General features: G+C 34.3%; 10 protein-coding genes across 10 annotated transcripts; 3 read left to right on the top strand and 7 right to left on the bottom strand.

Annotated features, from left to right (window-relative positions):
• The first annotated feature begins 11 nt into the window (after positions 1-11).
• Positions 12-1,992, top strand: BX664DRAFT_384937 (uncharacterized protein). The gene is made up of 2 exons (XM_051549213.1): positions 12-1,127; positions 1,200-1,992. Exons 1-2 carry the CDS (start codon positions 89-91, stop codon positions 1,892-1,894), a joined length of 1,734 nt encoding a protein of 577 aa, XP_051401971.1. The 5' UTR covers positions 12-88; the 3' UTR covers positions 1,895-1,992.
• Positions 1,993-2,252: 260 nt separating this feature from the next.
• BX664DRAFT_329898 (S-adenosyl-L-methionine-dependent methyltransferase) lies at positions 2,253-3,488 on the top strand (the record flags this gene model as incomplete). Its single annotated transcript, XM_051544884.1, has 4 exons — positions 2,253-2,579; positions 2,668-3,012; positions 3,083-3,234; positions 3,296-3,488. The coding sequence occupies exons 1-4, from the start codon at positions 2,297-2,299 to the stop codon at positions 3,485-3,487; spliced, it is 972 nt and encodes a 323-aa protein (XP_051401970.1). The 5' UTR covers positions 2,253-2,296.
• A 176-nt stretch (positions 3,489-3,664) lies between these two features.
• BX664DRAFT_295314 (phospholipid methyltransferase-domain-containing protein) lies at positions 3,665-7,442 on the top strand. The gene is made up of 10 exons (XM_051542144.1): positions 3,665-3,937; positions 4,007-4,347; positions 4,410-4,641; positions 4,740-4,940; positions 4,998-5,403; positions 5,488-5,608; positions 5,674-5,939; positions 6,003-6,268; positions 6,352-7,151; positions 7,254-7,442. The coding sequence occupies exons 1-10, from the start codon at positions 3,787-3,789 to the stop codon at positions 7,344-7,346; spliced, it is 2,877 nt and encodes a 958-aa protein (XP_051401969.1). The 5' UTR covers positions 3,665-3,786; the 3' UTR covers positions 7,347-7,442.
• BX664DRAFT_329895 (uncharacterized protein) lies at positions 7,438-7,793 on the bottom strand. The gene is made up of 2 exons (XM_051544883.1): positions 7,673-7,793; positions 7,438-7,610 (listed from the first exon to the last, which is right to left on the bottom strand). The coding sequence occupies exons 1-2, from the start codon at positions 7,778-7,780 to the stop codon at positions 7,497-7,499; spliced, it is 222 nt and encodes a 73-aa protein (XP_051401968.1). The 5' UTR covers positions 7,781-7,793; the 3' UTR covers positions 7,438-7,496.
• A 170-nt stretch (positions 7,794-7,963) lies between these two features.
• BX664DRAFT_329894 (uncharacterized protein) lies at positions 7,964-9,328 on the bottom strand. Its single transcript, XM_051544882.1, has 6 exons — positions 9,123-9,328; positions 8,988-9,039; positions 8,793-8,919; positions 8,701-8,725; positions 8,532-8,607; positions 7,964-8,414 (listed from the first exon to the last, which is right to left on the bottom strand). Exons 1-6 carry the CDS (start codon positions 9,278-9,280, stop codon positions 7,983-7,985), a joined length of 870 nt encoding a protein of 289 aa, XP_051401967.1. The 5' UTR covers positions 9,281-9,328; the 3' UTR covers positions 7,964-7,982.
• Positions 9,329-10,206: 878 nt separating this feature from the next.
• On the bottom strand, positions 10,207-11,770 carry BX664DRAFT_295311 (programmed cell death protein 2). Its single transcript, XM_051542143.1, has 4 exons — positions 11,604-11,770; positions 11,451-11,534; positions 11,282-11,382; positions 10,207-11,172 (listed from the first exon to the last, which is right to left on the bottom strand). Exons 1-4 carry the CDS (start codon positions 11,736-11,738, stop codon positions 10,332-10,334), a joined length of 1,161 nt encoding a protein of 386 aa, XP_051401966.1. The 5' UTR covers positions 11,739-11,770; the 3' UTR covers positions 10,207-10,331.
• Positions 11,771-11,982: 212 nt separating this feature from the next.
• Positions 11,983-14,492, bottom strand: BX664DRAFT_295308 (rab-GTPase-TBC domain-containing protein; the record flags this gene model as incomplete). Its single annotated transcript, XM_051542142.1, has 5 exons — positions 11,983-12,553; positions 12,627-13,019; positions 13,101-13,471; positions 13,529-13,612; positions 13,934-14,492. The coding sequence occupies 5 exons, from the start codon at positions 14,490-14,492 to the stop codon at positions 12,023-12,025; spliced, it is 1,938 nt and encodes a 645-aa protein (XP_051401965.1). The 3' UTR covers positions 11,983-12,022.
• Positions 14,493-14,693: 201 nt separating this feature from the next.
• Positions 14,694-15,215, bottom strand: BX664DRAFT_329889 (uncharacterized protein). Its single transcript, XM_051544881.1, has one exon. The coding sequence runs from the start codon at positions 15,024-15,026 to the stop codon at positions 14,766-14,768; it is 261 nt and encodes an 86-aa protein (XP_051401964.1). The 5' UTR covers positions 15,027-15,215; the 3' UTR covers positions 14,694-14,765.
• Positions 14,694-16,570, bottom strand: BX664DRAFT_329888 (Alpha/Beta hydrolase protein). The gene is made up of 5 exons (XM_051544880.1): positions 16,024-16,570; positions 15,818-15,961; positions 15,569-15,718; positions 15,196-15,452; positions 14,694-15,135 (listed from the first exon to the last, which is right to left on the bottom strand). Exons 1-5 carry the CDS (start codon positions 16,546-16,548, stop codon positions 15,027-15,029), a joined length of 1,185 nt encoding a protein of 394 aa, XP_051401963.1. The 5' UTR covers positions 16,549-16,570; the 3' UTR covers positions 14,694-15,026.
• A 262-nt stretch (positions 16,571-16,832) lies between these two features.
• BX664DRAFT_329881 (uncharacterized protein) lies at positions 16,833-18,390 on the bottom strand. Its single transcript, XM_051544879.1, has 4 exons — positions 18,256-18,390; positions 17,682-18,193; positions 17,304-17,604; positions 16,833-17,204 (listed from the first exon to the last, which is right to left on the bottom strand). The coding sequence occupies exons 1-4, from the start codon at positions 18,358-18,360 to the stop codon at positions 16,926-16,928; spliced, it is 1,197 nt and encodes a 398-aa protein (XP_051401962.1). The 5' UTR covers positions 18,361-18,390; the 3' UTR covers positions 16,833-16,925.
• Between the last annotated feature and the right edge of the window lie 143 nt (positions 18,391-18,533).

Raw genomic sequence — 18,533 nt, 5'->3', positions numbered from 1 at the left:
TTGCCTCCTAACTTTTTTTCTGCCTTTATTTTTATTATTTATTTATTTACATAAGAATATACTTCTTCTTGTTAGAACTATTCTTACAATGTTTTCATCTTTTCAAAAACAAGATGATATTTTTAAAAATATTGAAGAAGTACCTGCTACTGTTCCTATTTATGAAGGTTATCTCTATTGGTATACTGATAAACAAAAGTGGAAATGGCATCTCTTTCGTTTCGACGGATATTCTTTTATTTGTCTCTCAACTCGTAAGGTCAAACTTCCTTGTAATACTCCAATAGAACAAGACTCTGAAGATAATTCCAATACTCCTTCTCCTACTTCTCCTCTTTTGGCTACTCCAAAACAACCTTATACTGAAGAAAATATAGTAATGGCAAGTCACTATCAATTACCTATATGGTCCATTAATCTCTTACAAGTCACTTCTATCTCTATTTTGGCTGCTAATGAAAAACAACAACGCAATTGTTTTTGTATTCGTACTGAAGATAAACGGTGTTACTTTTTGAAAGTTCGTAAACACAAAGATTTAGACCGTTGGTTATTTATCTTGACAAAAGCTTGGAAATGGTCTCAACAGCAACAACAACAACAACAACTACAACAACAACAACAACAGACACACCAGCAACAACAAGAACAACAACAACAGACGCAACAACAGAAACAAATTTTAAGACCACCACCATTGGTAACTCATAGTAACGCCATTCATCCTCCTACACCTCCACCTCACCAAAGTCGACCTTCATCACTTGAACATCCAGTACAGCAAGAACAAGAACAAAAACAAGAACAAGAACAGAATAGTCAAGAATATGAGGCAGCTTATACAACTCCAGTACTATCAGCTGAAAAGGAAAAGTGGATTGATGAATGGAGGGAATCTTTACGATCAATGGCCATGCCTTCTCCTATGTGTCACAAGACTCGCCACTCGACTCCTATTGTGTTCAATGATCACGAAGTCACTAATCCAGATTCTCCAACCGACCATCAAATTCGACAACGTCCAGCATCCATGACAATACCACTTACTGATCGATATTCCCCCATCAAGAAAAAACGTTCAGAAGAAGTGAAAAATTGGATATCAGGCAATCAACAAGATCATCAAGGTAAAATCGTAATAATATTCTTTTTTTTTTTTTTGTTATTATGTCTCAAACAAAGAGAAATGAAATTTTTAGGTTACGATATCCAATATTTCCAAGACGCCACAACAACAGATCCCGCCAATGACACGTCAACTCATTACAATAGTATCAATAACACAAATGGACAGTCATCACCATTACTTCATTATCATCGATCCATTCGAGGGAAAAATGTTCAAATCATTCACGATAATCAACGTTCATTGACACCACTATCAGTACCACATTTACCAACTCCTCCTTTCGACAATCATTCTCCATTACATGTATTATCCAAAGTGGAAACGCCCAATGATGTATATAAACAAATTGATATATTACAATCAACACGTCAACAGACTTCTCGACCGGTATCAGCCTCTTTGGATAATAGGGAATCAGTCAATCATCTTCATCATTCATTACCATCTTATTTTGGACGTGGATCATGCATGACTTATCATCCGCACAGAGTGACAACGTCAATCGATCAAAATATTGTTGCTCCTTCTGTGCCGCCTGTGCCTATTCAACCTACATACACCCTTTATGAATCATCATCATCGCCATCACCTCCGCCAAAAAAACTTCCATCACAACCTATTGTATTTTATCCTTCTCGATCAACACCTACCAATGGAACTGGATTTATTGAATACAAGGATCCTTTACTTAGTTTAGCCAAAACGTCAACCAGATCTCTTATTTCTCCTTCGTCTGCTTCTGCTGTAGTATTCCCTTCTCTATAATTAGTTATTCTCTTTGTTCTTTTGTACAATAGCTCTCTTGACAAAATAAAAAAAAAAATCATGACTCCTTTTTTAGGTTGTTACACAACTGAACTTGATATCATGTCTCTCTTTTTTTTCTTCACGTTCTTCTTCTTTTTTTTTTTTATTGTTCTTCTTATTTTTTTTTTCTTATTATAGTTGAACTATAGATTAATAGATTTATTTATATAATATTTGAAAAATCATGCATAAAAGCGAATGGTATAGGCGAATAGCAAATTTCAATAGTCGTCTCTTTATTTTTTCTTAAACCGCTCTTCATCGTGTAACAAAAAAAAAAAAAAACCTTCAGAAAGAAAACTAAATATTCTTTTTTTCCTTTCTTTTTTTTTTTTTTTTTTGGGTGACAAAACGTATAACATGGGAAATCAAATATCAAAAAAACGAAAACGAATGAAAAGAGGTGCTGTGTCTATTACAGATACTTCTCGGTCATCCTTTAGTGACCAAACAAAGTCGTCAAGTCAATCAGACCACTATTTTAACCAATCACAATACAATGCTGAACAACTTCTAGAACTTCATTATCTTTTCAAACATGTCTTTCAACGCAACTTGATCGCCCCTGTGGAAAATGTATTGAACGTGCCTGGAGCACAATGTCTTGATATTGGATGTGGTCCTACTGCAACTTGGTTGATAGGTAAAAAAAAAATATACATCTATATAGATAATAACGATAAAACTCATTGATTCTTCTTTTTTTTTTTAAAAAAAAAAAAAAAAAATAGATATGGCGGCTGAATTCCCAAATGCAAATTTCACAGGAATTGATATACAAGAAGTAAATCCAGTAGCAAATCCAATATCTCCACCATCCGCCTTACCAGGACAACTACCAAGCAATTGTCAATTCAAAAGAATCGATGTATTACTGGATATTGGATTACCACTTGCTTCTTTTGATCATATTTACCAACGATTCATGTTTAACGTCTATAGAATGGATGCTTTTAGGCAATCTAAATTCCTAGAATTGGTCGATTTATTGAAACCTGGTGGATATATTGAATTGATTGAACCTGATATGATACCCAGACAAGTTGGTCCAAAATATTCTCGTTTAGCTAGTGCTGGTAAAATAATAATAGAAAGGATATTTTTTTTTCACTCACCATTTTTTTTTTTTTTTTTTTGTTATACAAGTGTCTGATATGATCACGTCAAATAAAAAATCATTATACCATGGACCCGTGATCAAGCAATGCTTATTGGATGCTGGCTTAGAAGATGTACAAGGGGATTATATTTCTATACCAATATGCTGGGGTGGATATGTAGGCAAAATGCTTTACGAGGTATTATATTTATGATAGATTCTTTTTTGATATAGTTAACTTCTTTTTTTTTTTTGTATAGTCTATTGTCTGTGTCGTGGGCCAACTTGGAGAAGTTTTATGGCCATGTTTAGAATTAGAAGGAGATTATGATGAAATGATTTATAACAAATTTTTAGATAGTGCATTTGATGAATGTGTAGAATATAAAACTTATGTTAATTTTCATTGGGCTTATGGTAGAAAATCTTCAATGGCAAATAAAGAAAGCTAGTTTTTTTTTTTTATTGATATTTTTTTTTACATGTCTTTTAAATTGTGATGCCCCAACATTTAAACTTTTTTTGGATGGCCCATTCGATCTCATGTGATTATAAGAAAAAAAGAGATGAACGGGTTCTGAACCATCAGCGGGGTTTGTACGCCATCAATCATATCTATATGGAGAGGACCCCTTTTTTTTTTCCTTCCAGTTACTTCTTTCTTTTTTTTTTCTTTTCTTTTTTTCCTTACTCACACACTCTCTCTCTTCCTTTTTCCTTATTTCCTTTAAAAAGAAGATAGACAGATAGGATGACGGTCGATACGGAATTGCGTCAACGCAATCCTTCTTCTTCCAAACAAGATAAACAAGCAGTAGAACCCTCTTTCCGGGATGACGATATTGACATGAAAAAAGACAAGACCGTTCGTTCTTCTTATGGCAAAACTCCTGATGGAAAAGGTAAATAAGATAAAAGAAAAAAGAAATAAACGCGTTACATATAACCTTATTCTATATTCATTCATTTAGGTTTCCGTGTACCAGTCACTCATGAAATGGTCTCCACTCTATTGGATCCTCAACAGAAAAAAGGTTTCTTTGATATTTTGACACTTGGTATCATGGCGGTCCAAATAAGTTTGTTCTTTTTATTGCCTACCCGAACAAAACAATTCTTATTTCTGGCTCTGTTTTCCTTTTGGCGATTGGCTTACAATGTGGGTCTTGGTGCTTTACTCAAATTTCAAAGTGATAGTCGTGGATTGGTGCGTATGGCGAAAAAGTACAAGTTGTTTGATCCTCAATCGAAAACGTATCATTGGTTGAAAAGGGAATTGTCTGTCAAGATGGGTGATGATTATGACTATGCTGTAAGTTTTTTTTTTTTTTTTTTTTTTTTTTTTGTGGTTAACTCATAGTGTATGATTTTTAGACGGCTCCTATCGAATACAATACTTGGCTTCTTTATCGTCAATTGGTTGATGTGATCCTGATGAACGATTTTACTACCTATATGTGTTTTGCATTGTCTTGGTTCAATACTTCTCCTCAATCATCTTTCATTATGGGTGACGCTTTACGTTGGTGTGGTGGTTTGTTCCTGGTGGTTTTTAATATTTGGGTCAAAATTGATGCCCAACGTGTAGTGAAAGATTTTGCCTGGTGTAAGTAACCTTTTTTTTTCAAAAAAAAAAATTATGAGTACATCATTAATCCCTTTTCTCTTCTTTTTTTTCCTTTTTTTTAAAAAAAAAAATTGTAGACTGGGGTGACTTTTTCTTCTTGATCGAACAATCTTTAACTTTTGATGGTGTATTTGAAATGGCTCCTCATCCTATGTATTCTGTTGGATATTTTGGTTACTATGGTGTTTCTTTGATGTGTGCAAGCTATACAGTCCTTTATGTCAGTATGGCAGCTCATGCTCTTCAGTTTGTGTTCTTGGTCTTTGTTGAAAATCCTCGTAAGTTATTGGTTTATTGATCAAAGTAATACTAACTTTATTCTTATTTTTTTAAAGATATTGATAAAACATATAATCCTCCTACTGTTCCTAAACGTCAGACTCCTTCCAAGGTGAAATCTGGAGATGATGATGATCAATCCAACAAAGACCAAGGAGATCCTCAAAATGACCTGACAACTTCCTACTTCCGTCGTGATTTGATTGTGTTCAAGAATTTTGACTTTTTCCGCTCTACCGATTTGGTGTCCTTTATGGTCATGACTTATGCTATTCTTTTGCCCTTATTGCTACCTTCTCGTATTGGTATCATCTTTGCTGTTGGACAAGCTTTCTTCTGGCGTATTATTCATTCTTATGGACTTGGTGCTCTCTTACGTGCTCAATCTCAAGATAAGTTCTTTACTCGTCACTTTGTCAAATGGGGTGGTGGTGTTCAAGAAGCATTTCACAACTGGAAGAGGTAAATAAAATGATATAGACCAATCGTCTATTCAACACTAACCTTTCATTATTATTATTATTATTATTATTTCTATATATATAGTATTTACAATTTATCTTTATGTATGACGTATATCAGCTTCATTGTTGCTGCTTGGAAAATGTACTCTTTACCTGAAGATTGGACTTATGGTACTACTTTATTACGACATACTCTTGGTTTGGTAAGAATCATTATAAAAGGGAACATTCTATTCTAACATTACTGTTTTTTTTTTTTTTTTTGTAGACCTTTATTGCTCTTCATGTTTGGACTTCTGCGTCTATCTTTGAAGTACTTGGAGATTTTGGTTGGTTCTATGGTGATTTCTTCCTTGATGATCATCCTTCTGAATTATTGTACACTGGTATTTATCGTTTCTTGAATAATCCAGAAAAAATTATGGGTCATGCTGCTTTTTGGGGTTTTACTTTAATGGCCAATAGTTGGACTATCTTTGGTTTGGCTTTATTTTCACAAATCTCCAACTTTTTGTTCTTGCATTACATTGAAGCGTAAGTATAAGAAATTCTTCTAAAAAAATTATACTTTGATCTTAATTTTTTTTTATGTACTAGTCCTCATATGCGCAAACTTTATGGTGATCAAATTCGAAAGGAAGCTGGTTTGACTAAAACGTTAAAATCTGCAGCCATTGCTATCCCCAAGAATATTCCTGACAAGTTACAACAAGAAGTGGCTAAATTGATCCGTGAAAAGCATGAACTTCGAGCTGCTATGAACACCACCAAAAGTGTTGAACGTATGGTCAAAGAAACTGTTGAAAAGGTTGAAAAGGCTATGGAAGAAACAAAAGGTGTAGTTGGTGAATTAATGGATGCCGGTAAGTTAATACAAAAACAAAAAAAAAAAAAAATAATCAGACATGACTCCTCTTACCTATTTTATATATATATATATCGACAGCTCGACCAAGGCTACAAGAAATGCTGACTGAAACTAGATCATTGATCAAATCACAACGTGCAAGATTGATTCCTCAAGTGGTGAATATTGAAATGTATGATTTATCAAGGTACTCTGTTAAACGTAATCATGCAAACTATGAATTGGGTCAAGCCATCTCAGCAGTGTGGGAAGCACCTAGTTACCATGGTGAGCGCGATTGGATTGGTATTTACAAGGTAGGAAGTAACAAGAATAAACAAGTCACCAATATCAGTTCTCGTGGATTATGGAAATGGGCCGCGGATCTTTTGGATGATACCGGCATGAAAACCAAGGCCATCCATAAGAAGAAAAAGAACAATGATCAAGATTCACCTACAACCATCGACCTTTCATCGGCCAATGATGCGGAGCATCTTGTTAGCATGATCCATGCAAAACAACCATCGGATCAAGAACGCGGGACGGTGACATTTGGTGGCAATCAACTTCCATGGGAACAAGGTACTTACGAACTACGGTATCATCATGATGGCAAACATAATGTGATGGCAGTCAGTGCTCCATTTGATATTTTGGCACCAACACCAAAGGATCCGAATGACATCAATAGTATGCAACATCATCTTTTACGACTTGTACAGAACGCTTTGGACAATAATCCTGAAACCATCCCAGTGTCTCCTGCTGATGCATTTATTGGATTAGGTGAAATGGAAGCAAGGCATATTGTGGATGTGATCAAATTGACTTATGGTGTTGAATTTGCTTGGGAAGTCGTCTTGGCTGACAATACTGTTGCTCGTCTGGCAAAAAGGGTAAAAAAAAAAAAAAAAAAAAAAAAAAAAAAAAAAAAAAAAAAAAAAAAAGATAATCTAAGTTAGAATGAATATTAATTGATTGGTTTATTGAACGGATAGGTGCAAGTTGCCGTGGAAGCCTTATCGCCTTTTCCAAATCAAAAAATGAAACGATCGTCTACTTGTAATCCCGTCATGTCCGTGTCTCCCTAGTATATAGTGATTCATTTGTTTTTATGTTATTCTTTTGAACTTTACAAAATAAAAATGTTCTTCTTGATGCATAACTTAAAAGTAAATAGAATTGGAAGAAAAAAAAATATTTTTTTTATTGATAAATTAACAAGGGAGGGTATCAAGAAGTCAGTCTTTGACCAACACAAAAGTCAAAATATGAATGTCATTATTTCTAGTTGCATGACGATGTGGATTGAATTTGATAGAAGGTGGCTGTTGATGCCGTGGTCTATGATTCGTCTACAAAAAGACAAAGTTAAGCAAAGAACGTTTTTTTTTGTTATTTTATTTTAATTTCTTACTTTGTTGTCCAAGTCATCTTGACTTTGCCTTCGATTCACATAGGCTGCACTAGCAGCTGCTCCAAGTGTAGCACCCCATGAGAATAAACTGGTTGTGGTTGCTGGCATTAAGAGAGAAAAGAAAAGAAAAGAAAAAGTAGAGAACCAAATAAAGAAAAAAAAAAGCAAAAGTCGACCATTTTTATATTTCCAAATTCAGTATATTTATTTAGATCGTCCAATGCTTTCACATTTTCTTCCCACCCTTTCCCATGATCTTCACACACATGCATAGTTGATTTACGTTTTAAATAAGAGTGATTTTTCTTTTTTATTTTCGTTTTGAGAAATAAATGGTATCATTTGCTATCCTATCTATTCTAAGGGGATATATACTATGGAGAAGAGGAATAATGTGATCAGATGGTTGCATCAAACCTAAAGAATGGGCCACCCAAGGAATAGGTACAGAGTAATAAGCCTTTTGCATGACCTTGAGCGCATATCGCCGTAATGGTTCGATACTTGCTTCCAAAACAACAGAGAATGCAGGATGAGGAGGATGTTGATACAAACGGAAGAATTGTATCCAATTGTGGGTTGTCAAGGCATGGATGACTTGTTTTGCATAAACGATTTCTTCAGCTTTTTGAGTTATACTTGATGGTTCAATCAAATACAATGATTGCATGGCTTCTTGAGGTTGTTGTAAATGACAAGATTGATAAATAAGATCCAAGGCCAAATAATGTCCGTTAATGCCCTAAGCATAAATATATATATATATATATATATATATAAAAACATAGGTTAGTGTCTTTTTTTTTCAGTTTGGAATATTTCCTTTTGTTTTTTTTTTTTTTGTTTTCTTTTTTTTTACCTTATGCAAATGGTACAGATCATCTACCAATCCACGAATCGCTTTTCTGTATTCACCAAATTCTTTTGCACGCAAACTGTCATACAAAAAAGTCAACATTTAATGGTTAAATGTGTCATACTTATTTTTATCCAATCATTCTGTCCTTGGCAACCAAATCAAACCTTACCTAGTATGGACAGATTCTTCATAAACTATAATCAAAAAAAAAAAAAAGGAAGCATCAATATTATGCATTCATTCAAAAAAACGATCACTTACCTTTAATGGCAAAGGGATAATTGCCTTTACTCCATCTAGTAGCCCATATACCTTCACGTAATTTACGTAATAATCCCACCAACATTGTCCATTGTTTCATATCTGTTGGATCCTTTATCTCCATTGTCTATATTAAAGTTATCCACAAAAAAAAAAAGTATTAGTCCATTCTTCTTTCCATCAAGATCTACAAACCTTTTTACAAATGTCATTCCAGAGTTCTATTTGCAAGTTCACGTCTTTCAAACTATCAGGTATCATAATATAAAAATATGAATGATCGTGGTTTCATTTTCGTATCTTTTTTTATTATTATTATTATTTTATTACCTGGGCGTATTATTAGCACCGTGAGATGTTCGACTAATCAAAGATAGATCTTGTACACTAGTTTTTACCGGTTTACTCCAGTCCCGAGTTGATTTCCTTAATGGCAGTGACTCTGAAGATGGTCGTGACGATGAATCCCCATGTGATGACGAGTTCATGCTATCTATTTGATCTTGATATATGAATAGAATAAGATGTATACCAGTAACAAAAAAATTCGAAAAAGAAAATGAAAAAAAGTGGGGACGAAGCATTTACGATCCATGGTTTCAAATACCGCAGTAATTCAATTAAAAAAAAAGCATGGATCAACTTTCCGTATAGTAGAATCAAATAAATGGCATCTTTTAGACTGATATGTGTGTGTGCGTGAGAGAGATCAAGTAAACTGATAGAAAAAGTGAGGGAGAGTAAAGATGTTCTCTTAGTGAATACATCACATGACTGAAACTTTCTTTTTACTTCTATGAATATTCGTTGCTAAATCGAGGGCATCAGTCATGGTGACTATTTTATAATACATTGGCGATGTTATCACCTGTCGTATTCATACAGTTTGAAAAATTTACATTGTGATCATCTGTCTATTACAACAGAAATCAAGCATGCTCTCTCTTTTTTTTTTTTTTTTTTTTGTATTTTGAACACAACTGCTTCCGAGTACGATTAAGCGTATATCAGACGCCTTTTGCTTCTCCCCTGTCTTATTTTCACAAGTTCTTCAAAAGTTGTTTAGTTCTTGCTTAACATGGACTTTTTTTTTGTCTGTATTACAGGACACATTGGATGATCTCTTCTTTACATGTACTGTATCAAAAAAGGAAGGATGATAGTTTATCATCATCTAGTTAAAAGATGGGTATGAAACCAAAAAAAAAAAAAAAAAAAAAAAAAAAGAGAAAATTGGAAGCAGATCCATTCAGAGACAACTTGTCAACTAACAAATGTGACAGGCCTGATCGAGTGAACTCAAAGAAACAGATATCTTCATAGAATAACATTGATTTTTTTTTATTTTCATAAAAGATAAAACTTCAAAAGATATATCACCTTTTTTTTTCAGAATAATAATAATAATAATAATCATAGTATCAAAATGATGATTCATTTTATTAAATCCAAAACAAGAGAGTCAATCCACTCAACTAAACTATTCCCTAATCTAAAGTACAAAAAAAAAAAAAGTCTATCTAAAAACCAAGACCATGATCAAGCAGGACCGCCAAAGTTCATACTATCTGTAGAAAAGTCTTGTTTCCAAATGAATTCAGGTACAAATACCTGATCACCAACATCACAATTATGTTTACAAGAATAAATATATAAAGAACCCCAATCCAGAGAATCAGTAGCAAGATGAGACACATCCAAAAAGTTGAGTAAGGTAGATAAGATTTGGAATTCAAATGTACGAGGACCACCACATTTGACACAGGGAGGGATATTTGTCGGCCTTTGATGTTCTTGTACCCACAAAGGTTCACGATCCGGCATGTCATATTCCACACGATCATATCGCAAGACTTGATCCGGATACAGTTGTAATTTAAGTTGGAAGCGTAAAAAGCAATCATCCACTGTCACTTTGGAATCTTCAGCAGTTTCTTCACCAGCTGGTACCAATGCCGTTGTTGTCGTTGATGATGTATCCTGGTTCGCTTGACTAAATGCAGCCTGAGCTTCTTCTTCTTCCCCATCTTCCCCCTTTCCTTCAGGTTCACTAGCAATTTCCTTTTCAGCAAAAACCCGAGTTTTCCGTAATTGATCAATACGTTGTTGTTGCTGTTGTGTTAATGATGACGACGATTTACAATGTTGTTTATGTTGACACATATTCCAATCCACCATTTGATGTTCTCGAGAACAATAATTGACTAATTGACATTGTCCACATGCCTTTGGTCCAGCCATACCACAAATAACACAGAGTTTGGGTGCCTTGAATTCCTTTGCCACAAAACTCATCTCTTCATCGTCCTCACCGTCTTCGTTGGGTGGTGGTGGATAATAAGGGTTTTCGCGAGGTAATTGACTACGGAATACTTTGAAGCTAAAAGAGTGATGAATAGATAATCCATGTGAGCTAGGTATCTTCTTCTTTTTTTTTTTTTACTCTCGTATTCCTTTCTACCATGTATTTTTATGTTTAAAAGGCTTACCATTTTGTCCAATCTTGTTTGACACAAGCACCATTCTTGCAACAAAAGACATATACAGTACGATGGAAAGCTTGAGGTGGATGATCTTCAGGAGTATATAGCTATTGAAGAAAGGGTTTATATGAATATAAAGATCGTACTTGGAATATATTATTGATATGTTTTTTACCTGCACCAATAATACCATGGGTTGATCACAATTAGTACAAGTTACTTGATCCACATTCAAAACATGTTCAGGATTCAACCATGCCTATAACATTGATATAAAAAAAAAGGATTAGATCTATATAAAATAAGAAGAGTAAAAGATCATACTTACAGGTTTACCACCTGATTTGCTAGGAAAGGTATCTGCCGTCAATGGTGTTTCTGGATCTTCAGCATAACCCAATTGAGGAGCCCATTTATCATCCAAAGATAGATCATTCATATCAGTTATCTCGTCTATCGCCATGTTTGTTGTGTATATATGGTTTTGAACTCGCTTGCAAAAAAAAAAAAAAAAAAAAGAAAAATAGAAAGAAAGAAAAGAAAAGAAAAAGAACTAAAAAAAAAAAAAAAAAGTGGCTGAAAACAAAAACTATCATGCTGGATTTCAAAAAGGGAAAACGCTTTGACAACATGATAAAAATGTAAAAAGGGAAGACAAAAACTTTATTTTCTGTATATTGAAAAGGATATCACGGATGGTAGTCTAAAAAAAAAAAAAAAAAAAGGAATAACTAACTAAATAACTAACTAACTGCTGATTTTCTTGATTTGACTTAAGGTTTTCTTCATTTGTTCATACTCATTTTCACTTTGAGCATACTTCATTTTGAATTCGATCAATGTAGATTCCACTTCAGCCAAATGATCTTCCAGTTGAGCATTCTTTTGTACTAATTGGGTATTTTCATTGGCCAGTCTATTGAATTCGTCTTGTTTGCAAAGTTCGCCTTCATGTTTTGTTTGACGTATCCGTTGATCCAATAGAGTTACCTCATGTCGTAATCGCTGATTTTCATCATTTGCACTTGCCATGGCCATTTTAGATTCAATCACTTGTCTTGCCAATTCTTCATGTTCCTTCTCTAAAGATTTATACGATTTCTCCAGTTTCTTGGCTCGTTGTGATAGTTCGTAATTCTCTTGTCGTAGATGATCTTCTTTATCTTGTACTTTTGCTTCTTGTGCTGCCTTGATTGTATGTCGCTTGGATAGTTTCGCCAATTCGCGTGGTAAAATGTTGAATTGATAAGAATCCTTTACAAGTTCAGACGCATCATCCTAACAAGAGAAGTAGAAGAGAAAAAAAAAAGTGAACGCTTGAATTAAAAACAGTTGAAAGATATATAATTACCTGATAAACATCAAACACATTACTACCCAAAAAACCCAATAAACCTTCAAATTCCAAACTGAGCAAAGTAGACTGATTCTTCTTCATCAAAGCCAAAGCCACATTCAGAATGATACAAGTGCCTTCAATAAAAACCATATCAAGGATACGAAATACCAATTCCAAAGGACATCGATAGGCAAAGAGTGTCATAAACCATTGTGATGCGTACATTGTAGGTCGGACCCCTTGAGCTTCGAGATGACGATGAACTTGAGGAAGATGGGTTAATAAAAGTTCATCGAATTGAAACATACGTTCATGAAGGAGTTCCATCTTAGGAGTGAAAAAGGCACGCATCTTGTAATCGTTCATCAGATTAGTAAGAACACAAAAAGCAGCTTCATCAGGCATCTAATTGGATGATAAATTAAGTTAGCCAAAGGTTGATTTCTAATTATGAATATTATAATAGTAACTTTTTTTTATACTTGCATGTAATAATAAACATCCAACAACAAATGGTAATCCTTGACAATATCCTACTTGAGGATCAAACAAACTATAGGCCTTGATGACATTGAATAACATCTCTTGTCCACCACCATCCCGTTTTCGAAAGAAGGCATGTGTAGGAAACGTTCGAGCCAAATCTCTCTGAATGATTTTTTCATGTGGACTGACGCGTTTGAGTAATTCCCGGTATTCCAATTCAATGGTATCGCTGTTATGTCGTGATTTTGAAAAGATTTGCCAGAGCATTCCCCGAAGTGATGGAGGCATACCAATACATATATGATCTCGTAATATTTGATGTTGCTGTTGATTTACCGTATCGAATTGATGAATTACCGTAGCCCAAAATTCTAATAATAAAAAAAAATGAATAAGATGACAATGGATAAAAACGACTTAAAACTTACCCCAGTCATACATATCTGTAGATGATGTTTCCTTTAGTTGAGTCAAATTGTTTGTCACTTCTTCTTTGAGTGCTAATTGTTGTGCTGAATCGTTATCATGTTGAATTGGTTCAGTGGGTGAGTTTGTTGATCCAGATTTTGATCCACCATGTTGGTATGCATAGATACGTTTGCTTTGTCTATTCCGAAATACATCCGAAGGTCGTTCTACAGAAATACGATGGTCAGTGGATGGTGATACCTTACGATCGGAGTTATGAGGATGTTGGTCTTTGGATGACAATGTGGTTGGACAAACACCTTCGGCATTGGGATATTGGTTGCACATATCGTCAAGCGTCAGAGAAGTCAAATGGATATCGTCCGTGTGGGTAATAGGGCTAGAGATAAGTATTGATGTTGCACGACGACGGTAAGGATGTGTCTTTATTGTAGAAGAAGATAAAGCTGAGAGAGTAGAAGATCGTTTTCGTTGATTCTTGATATTTGTTGTAAGGATGGGTTGAGGTGATAGTTGGGTTAAAACTGGCTTTCTATTTAATCCTTCGGAGACAACTGATGATAAAGATAAGTGATGATGTTTTGATGCTGTTGGACTGGTAATAGCTGTATCAATATCAGTATCGTCATCATCGTCGTCTTCGTCAATAGTTGAAGACGATGAAGAAGATAAAGAAGTAGAAGGTAGAACAGAAGGAGGTTTTTCACTATGTTCTGTTGCCAAACAAACTTGACTGGAGTCGTTATTGTCATTATCACTAGTATCATCGTCCTGTTCTTCGTCTGTTTTCAATTGTGTTGTATAATCAAAGCGATCTTGAAATTCAGAAGCATGAGGATTTCGTAAAGCGTCTTGAACCATATTCAAATCATAATCAGAGAAACAATATTGATCGTCGGAAAGAGAAGACCTGCTTACTTCACCACAAGATTCATATGATGACTCTGGAGAAGGTGTTGTCATGCCAGTGATACAAGTAAAAAAAAAAAAAAAGAGTGAAAAGGGTAAGGAGAAATAGGGGGTAATAGATAAAATTGGGTAAATAAAGAAAAAGAAAAGAAAGAAAAACAAGTTTTTTTTTTTTATTATTATTATTCATAAATAGAACGATTGAGCTGCAGGAAATCTAAAAAAGGAATCATATCCCAAAAAAAAAAAAAATACCCAAAAGAATGCTTTATTGAAAAAAAAAAAAAAGAATATCTAACTATCTAACTATTTCAAACTTAAAAGTAATCAAGTAATAAAGGCCCAAGGATCATCAGGAGGTTCAGTGGCTGTTTGAGTAGATGTTGCTGTAGGAGTAATTGTATGATTTCCATCCCTTCTATCGTCGTAGTGCCAAAGTCCACAGTCCGCACAATCCACTTCTTTCTTACAATTTGGTAATGGGAATTCCTCTGTTTTGTTCAAAATATTTTCAATTACATCCAAAATTCTATGTGTTCGAGAATCAAGTCGCCATCCATTATCATGTATTGTATCCCATACGCACATCTATAATAAAGGAATAAGTTGACTTTCATTTCCATTTTTATCCTTCTTTTTTTTTTTTCCTTTTACCTTTCCAGTGTGACATCTTGATTCCATAGCAAATCCTCCATACCTAAAATGGAAACATAAGCATTAAAGAATCTTTATTTTTATTTTTTTTTGATTCTCTTACCAACAACTACTACTAGGACCGGTACAAACACCCACAAAAATAGGATCTGCAGTATGACCAAAATGCCATAGAGGCATATTTTTGTAATGTGGTAAATGTAATCTATTGGAAGCAAGTTGATCACCTGGAGCTTCAAATGAAATGGTAGGTATACCAAATGTTTGTCCTACTAAACTGGCTAATGATCCACCAAGAGAATGACCTGTCAACCATATAGTTGCATCCGGGTATTGATTTGCTACTTCTAGGTATATTGCCTACCAAAAAAAAAAAAAAAAAAAAAAGAAAGAGAGAGAAAAGAATATCAGAGATACAAATTAATATTATTATCATTATTATTATTTAAAAAAAAAAAAAAAAGAGGAATTCATACCATAGCATGATCATAATAAAATTCTGTTTTCAAAATGTTCTTTTCCAAGCACTCGGATTCACATATATATTCATTTCCTTGATAACAATCACAAACAGGAGACCAAGCTCGACTAATACGTGCGCAGCAACATGAGAAAAGCATATTATCCTTTTTTTTTTATTATTATTATTAAATAAAAAGAAAAAGAAACGTTAGAATCAAATCATCATACTATTCATTCCATTATATATATTTTTTTCAAATTACATTGATTCTGTCCTTTTCACCTGTAGGTTCATTCTTCAATACACCTACGCTAGTTCCCTTGAAACTGATCACAAGTAAAGAATCATCTTGATTTCCAAACACATGTCCACGTACACCATCTGATTCCCATCCAAAAGAAGAATTCTATAAAATAAGGTATATCAAGTTATTCATTTTATTTATTTATATATACATATATGTCTTACCAATCGCCATGGCGCACCAAGATCAAACCAATCCGTTCTATTATCCGCTTCAAAATAGGCATTATTTGTCATTAAACCCAAAGTAAGAATAGTAGGTCTATGTGTCACGTCAGGAATAAGACCCCAAGTTGGTTCCTTAAGAAGATCATTATTAAATGGTGTTAATGACGTCAAGTGTTTCCATCGTATCCTTTTTGGTTGATAACTGCTGGTTGATAAGGTGGTAGACCGTTGTATCAAAAAATTCTTAGCAGGTTGAGAGAGTTTTTCATACTGTCCTACTATGGGTGAGACGTTTAAGGAGGAAGGTCTTAAATGCTGATGGTACTGTTGTTGATATTGTTGATTGATATCAAGTCTTCTAAAAAGTCGAGGTATTGGACCATTGGGTGAAGAATGATGGTATATAGTTTTGAGGGTTAAAGTCACTGGTTGGGTTTCTGGTTTCTGAAAGGAATGTTGATACTCTGCTTGTATACCAAATTTGAATAAAAGTAACAAAGTAACAAAATATAATGGTAGCATTCAAGGAGAAGTAAAAATCGATAAAGAAAGAGAGAAAAAAAAAGAAAAAGAAGTGGGGAATGAACCGTCTTATCCTTTTTCGGCTTTTTTTTTTTTTCTGTGTGTGCTGCATCAGGTGAACGACGGTGTTTCAAAGATGAACCAATTCCAAAAAAATATGTATGCATATTCAAAGGCGACGTGAAAGAAGTGGAATAGGTCTTTGTTGGGTGATGGATGACAAGAGAAGAGTGAATAATAAAAATTTTGACCATGTCTCTCTCTACACATATATATCTTACAAATCATCATACAAATTGTTTTATTTCTAATAACAGTAATAATAATAAATAACAAGGTGTGTCTAATCTATAAATCTATTCTATGAATAACCAAATTTAAACTTTGGATTTGGGGATATGTCTTTCTCGATCAGCACGTTCATATTGATTGGCCCATTTGACAGGTATACCGAGTTCGCGAGCAGCTGTTAATACAAAACCACTGTTGCGCAAAAATTCTCTTGCTACACCGATGAAATCAGCTTTGTTTTCTTGTAAAATGGATTCACCTTCAGAACCTTTAGTAATAATACCAACAGCACCAGTTTGGATACCTGCTTCTTTCTTGATGATTTCCGAAAAGGGAACTTGCCAGCATGGTCCAGCACCGGAATACTATATTATATATTTAAAAAAAAAAAAAATAGGTTAGCGATACTTGCTCTCTCTTGCTAAATCCTTTTATACATTGATCGTTTTTTTTTTTTTTCTTACATTGGCATTGGCCAAAATACCACCAGAAGAGCAATCAATAACATCTACACCAATTTTTTTGAGTTCCTTTGAATATTCGATAGCTTGATAGATATCCCATCCATTTTCATCCTTGGCAAAAGAATCTGCATACTTGTTATCAGTGGAGGAGAGACGTACCCAGAATGGTTTTTCGGCTGGCCAGACATCACGTATGGCCTTGATGACTTCAAGAGGGAAACGAAGACGATTTTCAAGAGATCCACCATATTGATCAGTACGTTGATTGGAATTACCAGACAAAAAGTTATGCAAGAGATAACTAAATAAATGAACAATAAAGGAATCATTTAGAACTATCATTTTCATATATTCTTTTTTTTTTTTTTTTTTTTTTACCCATGAGCACTATGGATTTGTAGTAGTTCAATACCAGCTTTATCAGCACGAATAGCAGCATCGACCCATTTTTGTTTGATATCATTCATTTCAACAAGAGTGAGGGCACGAGGTTGAGCATGTTTATCATCAAAAGGAATATCAGAAGCGGCCACGACATCTTGAGGCCATCCACCTTCTTCTTCAGTTAACAAACGATAGCCAGCAAATGGAGAACCCATGGATGCCTTACGTCCAGCATGCGCCAATTGAATACCAGGTACAGATCCTTGAGCCTTGATAAATTCCACAGTTCTCTTCAAAGGTACAATTTGACCATCTTCCCAAAGACCGAGATCATGAGGAGAAATACGACCTCGAGGTTCCACCGCTGTAGCTTCAATAATGACACTACCAGCACCTTTCAAAGCAAAAGCTCCAAGATGAGCAAAGTGAAAGTCATTCATGTAACCATTTTCAGCACTGTACATACACATGGGAGCAACAACAATACGATTATGAGCAGTGACAGACTATTTTTGACATGAGAAGGTTAGTATGATACAAAAGTTGAAAGTTTTCATTTCATTGTTACCTTGGTAGTAATGGGAGAGAATAAAAGAGATTTATTCTTGTCAGCATCATCTAAAGGAGTACCAGCAGGTAAGTTCTTGTTTTGAGCAGCAATAGGAAGAGACATGGTATAAAAGTTTGTTTGTTTTGGTTGAAAAAGTAAAGAATAAAAGAATAAAAGAAAAATCCAAATCTGTCTCTTTTTATATGATTTATATGCAGTAGTTTGCTGAATAATTCAGGCAAAAAACGTGTCACTAAGCGCGGATTTTCTAGTAACAAAAAAAAAATTAATAATCC

The sequence above is a fragment of the Halteromyces radiatus genome (genome assembly GCF_025201355.1).
Source record: "Halteromyces radiatus strain CBS 162.75 chromosome Unknown BX664scaffold_3, whole genome shotgun sequence".
NCBI classification, from domain to species: Eukaryota; Fungi; Mucoromycota; class Mucoromycetes; order Mucorales; family Cunninghamellaceae; genus Halteromyces; species Halteromyces radiatus.
Note: the sequence above shows the minus strand (reverse complement) of the source record. Positions and strands in the feature narration are given on the sequence as shown.